The 17,256-nt window shown below is 39.4% G+C and overlaps 1 protein-coding gene across 1 annotated transcript in view; it reads right to left on the bottom strand.

Annotated features, from left to right (window-relative positions):
- The window catches only part of ABCG1 (ATP binding cassette subfamily G member 1), a 52,546-nt gene that overhangs the window by 12,927 nt on the left and 22,363 nt on the right, over positions 1 to 17,256 (bottom strand). The window contains exons 3-5 of the mRNA XM_075772603.1: positions 4,610 to 4,727; positions 3,713 to 3,845; positions 1,632 to 1,682 (exon numbers count right to left, since the gene is read on the bottom strand). Coding sequence (XP_075628718.1) covers positions 1,632 to 1,682; positions 3,713 to 3,845; positions 4,610 to 4,727 — 302 coding nt within the window. The remainder of the gene's footprint in view (positions 1 to 1,631; positions 1,683 to 3,712; positions 3,846 to 4,609; positions 4,728 to 17,256) is intronic.

Below are 17,256 nucleotides of genomic sequence, written 5' to 3'. Positions count from 1 at the left end.
CTATTTATGAAAAAGAACACTGAAAAATCATGGAAAGCTCAAAACTTGAATTTTACAGGAGTAAGTATAGCAAAAACATTGGGACCTTCCTATACCAATAGTAACTCCCTTCTCATTGGTGGGACAACTGAGTTACTAAGCTGCTGGAAGACTTGTCCAGAGTAACCTACATGTCCCTAACAAAGGTAGAAGAAGCCAGCTTTTCTGGAAGGTAAACCTCAATGTTTGTCATGGGGCCATGTTATCACATGAGCCCCATTAGCCCTCAGCATAACCCCCACATAACAGAGGCTTCCTCCTTGAGGAGGCAGCGTATGAGAGATCATACTGTCTCCTTGTTGGTCCTGTCCCATGCTGGACTGAAACATAGCTTGAGGCCAGCCAAAACACCTCCAAACACTTTCTGAGCTACCGTTTCGCTTTTCATGACTCTCTCGACAACCCAAACCATCTCTGCTTTCACCAGTGCCATGATCTTTTGTTTATGTTTAGCTCCAGACATTATCCCCCCTGGGTATATATGGTTTTGAAACACGCTGTGCAGCACTGAACTGTTCCTCTCCTAGGCTGCGGCATGCTCTGGTAAGTCCACCCCAGCACAGACAGATGCCTGAGCTCTGAGTAACCTTAGGAATACATAGACGTTTTAAGTGCAGAATAAAGGTGTAGAAAGGACACATTTCCAGCCCTTTGAAGTATAATTGAGGTAACCAAATTCAGTTGAGAAAGCTGCCTCATGCACAAGCTAACGTGTCAGAAGCCATTTTGTCCAGTCACACGCCTCCAAGGTATTGTCTTTAAAGGACAGCCCTGTGTCAGACAAAATGACGGGGAGGAGACATGGCAATCGGATGGGTGAGAGGAGCACGCTTCCTAGTGCAGGTCCAGCTGGGTTATAGGTCTCCATGGGCAAAAGCAGACCAGGACTTCTCTCCCAGTCAGGAAAGTCATGTATCAGCCACACGCAGAAGCAGGACAGAGCAGCAAATGTGCAAGTGTAAATTGTGCAACTCATTTCAGTGTTTTGGAAAAAGATACATGCATGTTTTAGCCTTGTTTCCTACTTGTCCAAACCTTGGTCATCCAGCACAGCTTCAAAATATATTAGTCTGTATTTTAACTGCACTAACTTGTCCAGTGCAACAATGTGCCCACCAGTATAGCCATGAAGATCAATGCATTCAAACACAAGCACAGAAAATTCTGCAGCAGTTAAAAGAACGGCTGAGTTTTTCATTAGTCCATGGAACAATTAAGGCCTACAGTCACCATTGCCAGACATGACTGATTTATCTCGCCACACACGAGATGCCTAAGCCCTCAGACACGCATGTAAGAGAACCAAAGTTGTTAAGGTAGATTAAAAAAGAATCCTATAAAACTTGTGAATTCATTTCAGTAGATCTTTTACAATTATCTATGCAGTCTCATACTGAAAGCAACTTTCATAGACACTGTTAAGTAAACATTCCCTCATAATGATACCTGTCAACTTTGAGGTTATGATTTATTCTATCATTACAAGTTGAATGCAATTTGATGTTAGACAAAAATGCCTGCTTTACAGAGCTCACTCCATGGACCTCTGTGGCACCCCCAAAAATTCTCAGTTTGATGGACAGTATACATACCATTTCTCTCCTGCCTTCATCTTTCTCTTGAAGTTTCAGATGAGCAGATACCTGGAATGAAATACGATAGAATTTGATTTTGAACTGGTCTGAAGCACAATAACCAGTTACAGTGAATGTCTCAGGGACAACATCCCAACGTACCATTTAAACTTCTTTCAATCCAGTCAGGAAAGTTTAAGTCGAACTATAATGCTCAAATCACAAGCATCACATATGCCTGTGCAGCAGGTAACTGAGTATAATCTGACAAGCAATCACTCAAGCATCTGACAAAAAGTGTATTAGAAAGGCAATTCTGCAAGTCAAAGAGCTTGAGAGGAAGATGGGAGAGTCATGTTTTTTGCATAGCCACTAACTTCCCAAGCAATGCTAGAATCACAGTTGTATTCGGTCTGGCTGAGATGGGGTTCATTCTCCCCACAGCAGCCCTCACGGTGCTGTGCTATTGGTACCCAGCAAGGTGTTGATACCACACCAGGGTTCTGGCTACTGCTGAGCAGTGGCACAGCACCAAGGCTGTCTCTCCAACTTTCCCCTTCACCAGTAGTCTGTGGGTGGGCAAGATCCTGAGAAGGGACACAGCCAGGACAGCTGACCCCAACTGAACAAAGGGATATTCCATACCATATGACATCTGCTCAGTAATAAAAGCTAAGAGAAAGGAGGAGGAAAGGGGGGCATTCGTTATTTACAATGTTTATTTTCCAGAGCAACCGCCATGCATACTGAAGCCCTGCTTCCTGGGAAGTAGCTGGACATTTCCCACTGATGGGAAATAGAGAATAAATCTTTTGGTTTTCCTCTGCTTCCATGCGTGGCCTTTTGCTTTTGCTTTAGCTTTATTAAATGCCCTTAACTTGACCCATGGGTTTTTTCCATCTTATTTTTCTCCCCTCCCTGACCTGCTGAGGAGGAGAGTGACAGAGCAGCTTAGTGGGCACCTGGCATCCAGCCAAGGTCAACCCACCGCAACAGTTTATTTGTGCTTCATCCATATCATAAGGATAATAAAAAATTCTGCCATTCTCCAGGATGCGAACAAATGAGTACAGAAATAAATAATCTTGTGAAAGATGTCAACTGCTGTCCTAAGAGGCAGCTCCACAAAACATTATGATTAACCTTTATTAGAAGCAATTAAACTGTTAAGTAATTATTTTTGTCAGAGCCTTGATTGATTAATTTAGACAGCAAGTATCATCTGGGCCCAATTTTACAAAAGTGGTTCTATGGGATTTTGACTACAATGTTCAAGTAAACAAAAGAGAAGAAAAACTTCCTCACAGAGAAGAGCCTTTGCAGAAAAACAGTCACATAAAAACTACAGTGATTTCTTCTGGCCTTAAAATTTGTGAATTGATGCTGGCACACAGCATCTGCAACCTTAGCCTTATTTTGATAACATCCCCTGAGAAAAACTGACTTGTTTTTCACACTGAGCAACAAGCACTTCCAGACTGATTGGTCAAGTTGGCAATTAGTAAACTTCTTGATGCTATGAAAAAGAGCAAGAAGAATTTACGTTGCCTGTAAGTAAATATTATTTATAATAATATGGGACTATTCCATTCCTATTGTTTTCCTGTGAAGAACTGGAAGAGATTTTATACAATGTCTTTATCAAAGAAAAGGCACAAAAGAGTAGAAATAGCAGAGAGACCATGGTCAAGTCAAAATAGCACTATGCAGTCAGAACATGGAAGATGGGAAGACAAGGGCAGATGGTTACTCAGCCACTACCCAAGAAAAAAGATAGTGCCTATAAAGGCTCCTTCTGTGCAGAACTGCAGGTTCCATTGTTTGGGAAGTCTAAGGAGTACAGCCTTAGATCTTCTTCCAAATCATAATGCTGGTCACAAATTGAAAACGATAAAGCTGAAGCAGCTCAGAAAACCCCTAGAAGGATGAGCCTGAAATGGAACACAAGGCATCATCAAAGTCCAAGCACTTTCATTGAGTGGGATCAAGTGGAGATAATGGCTCGTGGCATTACGAGGAGTAAGAACATGTGCACAATACACAGAGATTTTTTCCATTTTCTTCTACCCAAATAAATGAGAGCAAGAACTAAAGCTCACCATCATAGCTTCCTGGACAGTCAAATGAGGAAGGAGCATGTCATCTTGCATGATGTAGCAGGAGACTTTGCGAAAAGAGCGCAGGTCACGAGGTTGTCCATTGATCAGAATTTCTCCTTTCATTCCTGTCTCTCTGAAACAAACCAAGAAAATAACCAGAGGTGAATCTTGCCTTCACTTGTGCTGCCACAGGCCTCAGTATATAGAAGTCTTAGGTAATTATTGCCCACTATGGAATAAAACTGAGACAGTGGATAGAAACTAATTTATTTCATGATTACACTCTCTTTCAAAAGAGGCTTCATGCAATGTTGCTGAAAATTTTACTCGAAGTTAGTACAAAGTGTGTGCTGTCTTAAATGAATGTCTGAAAAAATATCAAGCTATTCAAGTAATTTTTTTCCCCTCTATCCTGTTCCTTATGCCCTAATGACAACAACACAGAGAGACACTTTGTATTTGGCCATACAATAGGGGATTCAAAAAGATGAACCACAGTCACTTCACACATTGCAGTTTGGTCAAGAAGACATCAACATTATGAAAGCAGTGACTAAAAAGGGTCATTTTTTTCAAGTGTTCATAAAATGTGACTTAAAAAATATCACAAACATAAGACAGTGAGTCAGATTTGTTACACAGCTAGAAAGGAGAATTTTTTTTGGTGTTTTGGACTTTAAATTGCTTCCTATTTTTGGATCTGACTTGTTAACAGATAAATCCTAAGTGACCAGAACAGAGACAAACAGAAAAAATATAAGCAATAAGAATCTAACTCAAAATCTGTGAAATACCTGTTTTCTACAAATACTGGGGTACGATTTCTTCTGCTCTTGTCTCCAAGAAGCCACCAGGCTAGGTGATCTTATCTTACTTGGGATTTTCATTGTTACTGACCTGTATCCTGCCAGAATGTTCATGAGCGTTGACTTCCCAGCTCCCGAAGGACCCATAATTGCAACAAGTTCTCCACTGCTGAACTTCCCTGAAATTCCTTTTAAAAGGGTCTTATAACCTGAAAGAAGAAAGAAAAGTTCACTAAACCCTTCACAATCACGTCTGGTGGGCAATGAAAGTTTATTTCCTCTAAACAGTAACGATGAATAGGCATTAGCAGGTACCTACTGAGAGGATGATGGTAAGATCAGCACACTGCAGTAACTATCAAACACCAAATTCTGAGTGGGAGCCGCAACCTCCTACCACTACAAAATGCAACTCATACCACTACAAAATGCAACTCATACCACTACAAAAGTAGTATGGTGGGATTACAGGATCACACATTCTTGATTCACTCTAGGAAAATTTTCAAACAGGGCTAAGAAGACTTGCTGCTATTTTCTAAGTGTCTTGCCAGAGTATTTTACTCGCATGCTGATGTTTCTGTACCATATCTAATACTCCACATAACACCACAGGCTTGGAGCAGACTGCCCTCCAATCACTGCAACTTCAATGCCAAAACTCTGCCCTCTCACCAAAACTACTTTTTGGAGTGTAATAGCCATGATCCCCAAGACAGAGCCCTAGGCTTTTGTTCATTCTGCGCTGAAAGAGGTATGACAAGAAACACAGCAAAAGGAGACATACAGGAAAAGACAAACCTCCTTCATTCTCTTACCATAAGGACTCTCTTATCATAAGAACTCTAAAGGCTTGCCTAGACAGGGAGACTCACCACAATAACTCTGTAAAAATAATTCCTAGGGAAATACTTATTCCAGATTAAGGAAAATATTTATTCCAGATTAAGTACATGCAGGTTTTTTTCTGGTTTAGATTAATCCACTTCAGAAGATCATGCCACAGTAAGTATGTCCTCAGTCAAAGCTCTTCTAGAATAACCACAACACCAACTTCAAATATCTCACCTTTTTCCTGAATAAATTACCTTTGTCAGTAAAACTTCCATTTAAAGTCCCAAACTCCATGTTACTGTAAGTATAAGCAAACTGGACTCCAGTGAGAATTTCAGATTCAGATTTAGTGGCATCCACCTTGTCCTGACTGATTCCCATTTTAAAGCATAAGAACTGGGTGGGAAGGGTGGAGAGAACCCTGACCAGCATTTAGATTTTTCAAGATCTCTTTCATTTTTTCAGTTGCTTACTTTATTTTAATTACCAGTGCTTTTAGTTAAAACCTTTATAATAAAAAAAATATTAAGTAGGTGTCAAAAAACAGTTTCATATATTGAAAATGTTTCTGTAATTTGATTAAAACCAAAACAGAAGGGTGGAAGATTCATTTATGTGCAGTGTTGGGGTCTGGCAATCCTTCTTGCAATATTGGTGTATATGCAGGCAGCATTTATATTCCACAAGTAAAATATCTCAGTGCTGTCATTATCATTAACATAGATTGTAGCTGGAACGTTGGAATGGTGTAAAAAAATAACATTGTCTGCAAGCGCCTAGAAAATCAATGGTGGATTATTTTCTTCTAATCTCTCTTTCTTCTTAACTCCATTATTTCTTGTTTTCCTTTCATCCCTACTTACCATTCTCTTAAAATTTTCTTATTTTCTCTAGTCTCAGTTCACAGTACTTCAATGCCACAGACAGCGAACTTTGGCATCAAAAACATTAATGTCATGCTGCCATGGGATTCCCAAATCCACAGCCAGTACTCTGAGCATTCCTCAGCCAAGGAGGAAAGCAGTAGCCACAAAAATTCTCTCTACAAATATTTGATCCTACCTTTTTCATGGCAAATGTCCTAGAAAATGTAACTGACCAAATGTATGAAAATAACAGTTTGCTTGAGTGACTTTTTTTTAAATGGGACAGTAATTTTTCATTCTAAAATCTTATCTGGGACCTGAAAGAAACAACTTGTTTGGAAGCTACAAGATATCATGGGTATGAAAACAACAGTAAGAACAAAAGCAAAGACAATCTATCAAAAGGAACAGCTATTTCAAAGAGAGAAATCCGTGGTACCCCAACAAGGTCTAACAAGCTTGTCCCTCACACCAATGTTACCATCTTTTGAAATCAGAATTTGAAGTAAAAGTGCAAGGAAGAGACCAGACCTTTCAAATACAACAATATTTACTAAATGGGATCTACAGAGACAAAGTCGTTCATACTATCCCTTAAGCATAATGAGAACCAGCCACCTCCCAAGCCTATTAAGTCTGTAAGAGACTCAAACATTAGACTATACCACCGATTATTTCCAATATGCACACATCCACCACACACACAAGTTATCTGCAGCTGGGAAACTCTTTCTCACACTGGTCAAAGCTGGCCAAGTTGGCCTGTCATTAACTTCCACTGGGATACGCTTTCTTTCACCGGATCCCGCACGTAGTGCATGGGGTAAAGTAAACATTGGTGTCTGCCTCTATTCCCTGTCTGCCCTGCAAACCAGTTCAACATAACAAAAGATTGCGGGTTAACTCCATTACAATGATTTCTATTGTGTGGGCTTGTTCTGACCCAGATTTCCAGTGGCAAAGGGTTCTTGTCAGAGTTTCCTAATAGTCAGCTCATCATAAGTGCCAAGATCAGGACAGTAAATATTGCACAAACTTATAGGGGAGCATAAAGAACGTGTACAGCCACGAACACTGAGGGAGGCAGAACCTAAAATACACACTGTCTGAAAACATATATCAACATATGCATCATTACCTAAAATCAAAGCCTTTCCTCTCACTACATATGACTGTGAGATTTAACATTACATCCATTAAATTCACTTTTCCAAACAGGATTTCACAAATGATAGTAAGTTTACCTTTAATTGCAGTATTTCCCCCCCCCCATTACCTGCACTTGTTTCTGCCCCTCTGATGGAGATTTCCATATTAAGTATTTTGCACACCATGTTAAATCAGAGCGGGACACATCTCTGAAACTCATTTGCAAAACAGTAGAGGAACATGATTTAAGAAGAAAAAGAAGAAACTATGAATTTTAGATCAGGATCCCAATCATTGGCACTTTAAGTTGCTATAAACTCAAAATCATCTCTTCTTTTGAGTGGAAGCACATAATAAGCCTTTCTATTACAAAGGTTAATTTAGCAAACCCACAAAAAGATTTTACACTGTAGCTGTAGCGTGGTGCCCTGTATAATCCTTTATAAGGAATTAAAGTCCATAAGTAACTACAGTCTTCTCTTTCAGAATATTGAGGCTAATCTTCAACTGAATCAGTTGACCTAAAACTTCTATATTGGGCCACATGTCTTTCACGAGAAACAGATTATGCATTTGGAGGGGATTGTATTCTTACAGTACAGGGACTGTTTCACATCCATCTGCCGTATATTAGGAATTTCTAACCACCTTCAGTCCTGGTTTACCTGGCCTACCTAATTTTTCTCAGATGACCAGTTCATGATCTGTGCAGCAAGGAGTTTCGCTACCCCAGATTTTAATAAAAGGCTGAACCTCAAAGCAAATTCACACTGAGATTGATGCATATTGTGGGCCACTCAGTTCGAGCACCACAGTGGCTGTCTCCTTTTGGACTGGACTTAAATGAAGACCGAGTTTAGCATCATGTCCTTCAAGTCTTAAAACTTTTTTGATTTCCAATGATATCAGTTTTCAAGAACGATTTAAAATATGAATTTGTCACCAGGACATTAATACGCCATCATCGACCAGAACAAGCACTCAGCAACTTCCTCAGTCCAACCCACTAAAAATAGAATACAAAAAGAAATCAAAACTGAAACAGAAAATTCGAGTGATGCAAAAATTGTTGGTGTTAATTTCACCTCACGTTACATTCCAGAGTTCAATGGCTTCACTCGATAAGCAAAATTTGTTTCATTTTCCCACGTTAGGATTTCCCATGGAAAGCAAACTCCAGGCACTGTGACATTAGACCAGATTCGTAGCCAGAAACACATGACTGGCCTGAACAGACCCCCATTTAAGAGGAGGATTTCCCTTACTCCCTGGCTGCAACACAAAGCCCACAGCAGCCCCTTGTTTAATGAGCTGATCGAGGATGATCTCTTGTATTGATGAAGATTCCAGGGGAGCTCTTGCTGCTCAAGTCACCAAAATTTTTGCTGATGGATTCAGCAAGGGAGAAACAGGTTGATGGTTTTATCTGCTTCCTCGTGGATTCTAAAAGGATTTCTGGGGAGATTTGGGTTTATTATTCTCACAAAAATTATGATTAATCTGGAAAGAACCACCCCCTCCCCATGTTTAAGGTAGGAGCGCATGCTTCAGAATGTGTCTGAATCAGCACCAAAAAAACCATAACCAAAACTCACTCCTACCCTTACAGCGAATTTCCTCAGATAAATACCATCTCCAGTTTTTTGACTAAAATGCTTCATTCATTTGCATTTCATTGCTAGTAATATACTCATTTGGTACTCAGAGAAATGTCACACAGACTCCTAGAAGTTTCTAGGCACTGTAGCCTAATTCTGCATCCATCAAGAGCCCGTCTCAAGTCCCAGGTGAGCACAGCAGGCTTTCCCCTGCTCGCTGTCATTACAGCAGGATTTGGCCTTCACAGTGTATCTGAACTGCTCCTCTCTCATCACAAGCTCTTCTGAAGGTAGGAAATAGCCTTTGGGACCCTGCAAGTACCAGTGGCCTGAAATTGCTCAAAGATTTCTCAAAAAATTCACTATAACAAATAGGCAAAATAACTGAAATACAGGTATAAATGACTGAAAACCGAATCACAAAATAAGCAGCATTTTGCACTTAAAAGTCAAAATCAAAGGCATCATAACCTGTTCTTTCCACACTTCCTACCTGCAGCCAGGTAGAAGTGCACCATTTATTAAAAATTTTTATACTTATATATTTTTATAATTTTATATAGTATATATATAATTACTTTTGTGCTGCTTTTTTATATGGGATGTGACTTATTACTGCTTAGAAACATCTAGTTGGAAATACAGAAGACACTCTGTATATACTATATGCTATACTATACTATACTGTACTATAGTACTGACCTGCTTCATTTTAATACCTTCAAGAAGCAACGTACTTTTTAAACAGCAATTTAAATACACTATTTTATTCATTTACAGTACCATCAATCAGATTGTTCGTTAAATCATGAGGAAAAACCACAGACATTTCTTGGTACTGTGTACTGGCCCTGTTCCATTAAAGAAACTCCATTGAATTTTCCTCTTCTATTCTAAAATTTATAGGCTTAATTCTCATTTCCTCTTGTTTCAATTAAAAAAGAACTATGCCGAAGTCCAGGGAATTCTCCACCACAAAACCCGAATAAGGGAAGTGGAATCAAGGAGCCACATCCACACCTTTCCCCTTGAGGCAGGAGTAGGGAGTCCTCTATTATAGAAAAATGCTCCTAGCAAATCTATGACTTTGCTGCTGCCCCCAAGATCCACCATACCTACACCTCCATGGCTAACGACCACTCCCTGGATTACCTACTGCACCACAACGCAAGAAAGGGGAAAAACAGAATAAACAGGTCATGTGTCCTATTAAAAGGAAAGTTAGTGACTTATGCACGAAAGAAAGAGCTTGCAGAAGTCCATCCAGACATGGAAAACATCCTCATGGTATCTGGCAGACTTTTCATTTGCAGACTCTTTAGATTTATATCAGAAAACTGAACAGCTGGGGAATGCTGGCAAAAACTCTGCAGAGTAGCACAAGATGAGAAACACACGCACACACACACACAGATAACAACCCAAGGCCAGATTTACACTAGAAGCATTTGTAGATGTAATCAAACATTAGCTAGGAAACATATTTGTTTATCAATTTTACACCAGCAAAATGTCTTTCCCAAACACCTAGAATGTAAATATACCAATGAAAAACTACGCTTGTCTGATTCTTCTCAATCTATTATTCACTTTCTGCATCACAGTCCTTGTTCTCACTCCTGAGAAGCCACTGTCATAGCAAAACATCGACACGTTTACTGCTCGAGACTGCACCCATCCGCTTCATCTACAGTTTTATCCCTGCAGGGGAGGGGTACGCAAACCATTTAATTCCAAATTGGACTGCTTTTTGCTTTATTTTAATATAAAATACAAAAATTTAAATCAATTCCCAATGATAAGATGAAGATACTTCATCTTTCTCACCTAAATCAAAAGTTAGTTCAAAGCCAAGCTGTTTCCCTAAATTGACATAACATCAGAGAGGTGTCTTCCGGGTATTTCTAGTTCTGCTATTAACCAGCCAGGGCACCATGTTCCCCACTCACAACAAGAGTACAGAACACTGTCCTCTCAATGGTATGGACAGGGTTAGTTAATGTTTAAGTAAGAGTCTGTAGATTCTCAGATGAGAAGGATTATCTGTATCAACTGATAATTATTTAAATAATTTGAACTTTAACAAACTCTTGATGTGGATTATTTAAATGGGTGTTTCTTTCCCAAGCTCCCCACTGAGCTCAAGCAGGCTTAAGTCAAAGTCTTTTACAGGTACCCATACTTGGGAAGAACAAGAGGCATCTTTTAACTTCCAGAGAATGTGTGGCACAGAAACAGCCTTCCTGAGAAATGAAGTGAAAGAATATATAGCTTTAATAATAGGAAATTTCCTAATTGTATATTGGCCTGAGCTGTACTTCTGTAAAGCCTGGGGGGCAAAGTCACGCTAGAAATAATAAACTTGTTTAAGGTAACTGTCTACCAAATAAAACCTGTATGTAAACTCACAGGGCACTGGTACATGGCTTCCACCACCATTTGTGTATCACAAGTGAATAAATCTTTTTATAAATCATTTTTCCACTTTAGCTTTAGAATCCACACATCCATATATATTCTATTCTATTCTATTCTATTCTATTCTATTCTATTCTATTCTATTCTATTCTATTCTATTCTATTCTATTCTATTCTATTCTATTCTATTCTATTCTATTCACCTGTCTCTTAGGGACATAGAATAATAGGATTTTCCATTGTTTAAGCTCTGAGCCCTGCTTTAGGGCAATTAAGGGAATTTACAATTGTAATGCATTCTTGTACCTTGCCTCAGAGAAACGACCTTCATTATGTAAATGTCTATAAACCAGCATGCCAGGCACCAAAACATCAGGACAGAGAGGGCAGAAAAGCCAAGCCAGTGCTCGAAGGAACCAAATCAACTCCTTTTACCTCAAAGTCCTTTCCAACTCAGAAATGAGGTATCTGTTCCTCTCAGCCTAAAAATATAGTAAGTCTTTCATGCTTTACCAAAAAAAAAAAAAAAAAAAAAAAGAAAAATAAAAAAAGAAATCCCCCTGGGCAGCAAAGCTCTTTCTTTGTGGTGGACTAAACTGCATTTGTTAACAAAGCCCACAACCAGGCCTTACACATACTGCTCTTGATCCACAGCTGATTTCCCACTTAGTGATCATGGGACAGATTATTCATAACTCAGATGGAGAGCTTAGCCCATGCTCACAGTGAGCCTTGTAGCGTTCCATCTACCTAATTTATACATCTAAAAATTTGACATTTAACCTAAATTCACTGTTTAGGACCCATTTATTACCAATAGAGAGAAGCTGGCACACTTAACAGGTAATTAATTCTACCTATTTTGCATTCCTATTCTGGGAAGTGATAAATAACCCTCTGAAAGTGCATCTTCCTCTTAACTGTAGTGGGAGCTCAGCACAACTAGCTTAGACTAGACACCAAACCTCTAGATGCTGTGACAAGTCTCATCTTTTGCCTAAAAATCATGGCTGATTTCAGTATCAGTCACAAATAAAATGGGTATCAAGATATTTTCTATGTTTTTTAAATGTCAGTTTGATCATGGTCCCTCGTTTGCTTGCACAATTGCAGTAATGAAGCACATAAATCACACACACAAAATCTTCAGTTTGGATTGGCACTCCACATGTTCAGATGCTTCCTACAAACACACCAAGAAGAGCATCCTGTCCATGTTTAGGATGAACAAATGTATCAGACGTTATGTTTTTACTTTATCATCAGTATTTAGCACTTACTTCTCACTCTGCTAACTGGGGACAGTTCAAAACTCTACACATTTTTGCTTCAAGCTACCTACTAGCTCAAGAACACAGCACTGTATTGGTAGCACTTGGTTTAAACTTAACCAGAACATCTCAAAGCCTGAAAAATCTAAATGTGCTTCAGGTTAGATGTTAATCAAAAGCTAAATATTTGAAAACAAACTTAAAAGCCATTTTTTAATTTTGTTTGTCTGGGTGTCTATGATTTGACTTCTATCAGCACACTTCCTTTGTGGTAAACGTATCAACTTCCTTCCTTCTGTGGCAAGTCAGTAAAACAGTAAATTGGAGCCTAAAGGGAGATCGTAAGCCCCCAAGCCAAGATTTATGACATGAAATCCCTAGTTACTGTAGGACATGTCATATAATAAAAGAGAATACGTTAATGAGAAGACGGCAACCTAGTTGAGAAACTAGTTCTAGCAGAGGGAGAATCTTAAACTAAACTGTAGATTATAAAGAGAATGTCATTGTTCTCTCAGATCTCTGGACTAGATACTAAACTTATGCAAGACATTGGATCTGACAGTCCACGTTGTGTAGTCAACTAAAAAAAGCCCTAAGTAAAGATTTCACGCTTTCAAAACTTTGAAATAAGGGTTGTGTGCACCATGGTCTTTCTCTATTATACTGGCTACTCATTGCATTATTTTAGTATCTGAACACTGCTTTTCTTCAGAATAACTAATTAGATATGACAGCCTGTTAAGCTGCAAGCTCTGCAACCCTGTAATTTTGAGTTTGATGGTTTAATAGACTATACAACTTCACTCACCTTGTCTGGTTGTATCACATCTCCTGGCCAGGCAATGTTTCTCTATAAACAAGATGGGTTTTACGTACACAGAACCTGTACCACCAAATAACAGGAGACTGAAGCGCTTGCAGGTGGACACAGAATTTACACATTTTCTTGAAACATGCATTCCTCCAACAGTCCAGAGGAGCAGAACAGGTGTCAGTAGCATGGTGGGCACACCTCCTTGCTCCTGCAACTATTGGTTACACCTTCCCATCGTGCTGTGAGACAAATGGTTTTTGTGCCAGCCCCCTTTAAGTCTGCGTTCTTTACGGCTATGACCAGGCAGAGCTAAAGCACGTAAGTAACCCGTCAATGCAACCTGAGCCAATAACAGGCCCAGGTAACTACTAGACACCCTTCTTGTTAAAGAAATATCTCATACTGGTTGATACTGGTCTCACTGGAGCAGCTGCTCTGAGCCTTTCCTTGTATTCACCTTTTCTGTACAGCTCCCTTTAGCTGGTCCTACAGCAAGGTTACAGCCTTCTACAGAGCTTTACAGGATGATTATGATTATATATGGGTCCTGCCTATTAATTGCAATCAGATACATCCATGGCAAGATTCGGTTCTTGTCTGTTTCTCTGCTGAATGATTTTGCCTGAGAGAGTTAAAGCTGTTCATCTTCCCTACGCATGCACGTGAAGCCATATGCCTGCAACAGAGGATACAGAGTGATAATTAAATGGGTCAATGAACGAAAGTAACCCTCAAACATGAATGCAAATAAATCTGTACTTGCAGCAAGACCTGATGGCTTCAGAAGCAGTATTTACATGTTGAAGCATTTAGAGATCTGGGGCATAGCTTGTACGTTGCCTGCACAGAAAATAGCTACCCTAATTTATCTTCAACCCTTGGGAAACATGAAAAGGGAAAAAAAAAATGTATGAATGACGCACAGCTTCATCTTTCCTCTGAATCTAGTGGAAATGTCTTTTCAAAGCAATATCCATAGCCTAATCCTTGTTTGATAATTGCTTTTTGCTGCCTTTTTTTAATTGCCTTTGTTTCTGTTACTTAAGCGCACAAGAAAGGTCTTTCCTGACAAAAGAAGAGCCAACACAATTTGAAATGAAAGGCTGACACATTCCCTCAAATGACAAACTGAAGTCACGAGCCTGATACATACACTTAGAGATGAAAGCTGTTTACGTATGCCAGTCAGGCAGAAAGCAATTTCTCATAATTGCAGTACCTTTATACCTCAAAGTACAAATAGTATTATTCACAGTCTTACAAACAGATAAAACCAGAACCCTTCCCAACATCCCTTCCCTTTTGAAAAAAATCTTCAAGTAGGAGATATTCCAAAATAGCCCAGCAGCTGTTATGAACTGAACTGCCCCATCTGGCTTCATTTCAAAGTGCAGATCCAGCTGGGTCACTCTGCAACAAGGGAGACAGAAACCCTTTCTCCCTCAGAGAAGACCACTTCAGGTCTCCTGTGTTGATGTTCAGAGCCACCACATTTTTTACTGCTGCTGTCTCCCTTCCTCCTCCCAGCCTCTCTCCACCCACATGCACGCACAGAGCAAGAAAGCAGGAAGCGAAAAAAGCAAAAGTAAAACTTTGGCTCTCTCCTCCTACCTTCCTGTACAAGGGCTAGAGAGAAAGGCCCTGGGGCTTTCTAGAGTTACAGCAGAAGGAGCTGAAGTTACGTGGCACCTTGTTCCTCCAAGCTGGGCCTGATGGCAGTATCTAGTCTGAAGAGCTTGGTGTGTAAAGAAAAGCTTTCCCTAATACTTCTGGCATACATCTTTATCGCAAACTCTAGGTTAAACTGGAATCTGATTAAATGCCTCCTGCAAACTGCCTAAGAAAAAAATACACTTTTTCCCAGACTATTAGAAACAAGAGTTGCTGTTTAAAACACAGATTTCTGAGATGATTTTCATTCTCACAAGACAACATTTTGTCCCTAGCCCTTATGGACATGATGAGCCACATTTCTTGGATTTTGAAAAATGTTGTCAGTCCTCGCCACTGCAATTTAAAAGCTGCCACAGTGTTTGACCTTAAAAAAAAATCACAGTTCACAAGTCAGCTTCAATAACTCAAAATATTGCATTTGACTCCAAATAAAAACCAGTTTTTCACAGCAGTCTTACTCAACTGCAATAGTGAGGACACTTTGTTGCAAGAACTTTCTCTGAAGAGAAGGCAACTGCCGAGCACCTCAGCCATCTGACCTGAACAACTCCTGCACATCCTGCTCCTGCCTCTTCCCACTCTCCCAAACCAGTTCTACACTGCAAAGCGCAAGAAGCACCTTCACCTCCTCACATTCCCATGGGTCCCATCCCATCCTCTCCCACAAGCATGCTGAGGAATGCCTGGAGCCAGGAGGACCCTTTGAAACACACTCAGAGGCAAGTATCAGAGGTGTTTTTAAAAGTCAATTTTAAACTCATGCATTGAGTCTTTAATTCTACTATATACACCCAGGAGCAGAGACACAGAGAAACTTCAGCAATTGGCCTCCAGAACTGGAAGAGCTCAGTGAAGAACAGGAGTCGTGTTCAAAAGAACATCTGAGGCTGAAGAAGCTCCTGCAGCAGCGGGACATCCCTGTGGCCCGCAATATGGACGGCTGGAGCATGTGTCCTGGGAGACCTCTACTTTTAGAAATAGCCACACTGATTCTGCCTGTTTCTCCTCAATACTCTCAACGCTTTAATGAAACAGAAACACAGGATAATATATTTACTATATTCTAGCATTAAGCTAGTAACAGATATAGCCTGTGATCCTGAATGCAAAAATAAAGGAAAAGCTGAAGTGTGTGTGGAAATAAACCCTGGATTACCTCCAGTTCTCGCATTTTACTTAGAACAACTGTGTTTTTATCTCTCTCCTTGAATATTTACACTAATGAAGTTGCCCAAATTAAAATACTTTTCGTTGTCAGCAAACTAAATATAAAATCCTCTAAACACCACCAAACTATCATCTTCTGTAGCATGTCAGTGCTGAATATGTTACAAACAAAACCCAAATGCACAGGGCACTGCTGCTTCTGGAATGAAAATGAGTTAAAATATGCAGCTTTCAGCAGTTTTATTTCTGTTTTTTTGTTTTGTTTTGGTTTGGTTTTTTTGTTTTGTTTTGTTTTGTTTTGTTTTTTTGCAATTCGGAACTGAAGAAGTTGGCAGCCTTGTGGGGACATACATCCACTGAACTATGATAAGCTACTAAATTTCCATCTGTTTTAAAAAGCACCAGCTGACCTACATTTTATGTTATGGATTAGCTGAAGCTTATAGAGTAACATGTACAAAGCCTGACTCTTGCTGCTACCCTGAGCAATTAAATACTTCATAAATAATATGTCCCGTGTAAAGGTAAGAGTCTTCCAGAGGAAAACTCTCTGGCATTTCACACAGAAAACAGAAATAATCATTTGACAGTTGCACTTAGATTGCAATATAAATATCATTAAATTGATTAACTTTTCTTTCACATGCTAAGACAATTCAAACGCATGCAGTAAAATTATTTGAAGTTTAAAAAAAAGGCTAATGAACTTTAATTCAAAATTTCAGGACATGCTAAAATAGGGCATCAGAATCATTCAGTGTTTTGGAAACCCTATCATTTCTAAATTACCTACAAAATGATTGGTAAAACAAGTCAGGAAGCAGTAACTCATTTCATAATAACATGATTTCCACCTCAGGTTTCCATTTTGGTTTTATTCTGAGGCAGAGAGAAAAATCTTGAGTTCTGTGGTGGATTTTTTTGTTTAGTTGGTTTTTTTATTG

The sequence above is a fragment of the Balearica regulorum genome, chromosome 1 (genome assembly GCF_011004875.1).
Source record: "Balearica regulorum gibbericeps isolate bBalReg1 chromosome 1, bBalReg1.pri, whole genome shotgun sequence".
NCBI lineage: Eukaryota > Metazoa > Chordata > Aves > Gruiformes > Gruidae > Balearica > Balearica regulorum.
The sequence above is the reverse complement of the archived record's forward strand: the minus strand, read 5'-3'. Positions and strand labels throughout refer to the sequence as shown.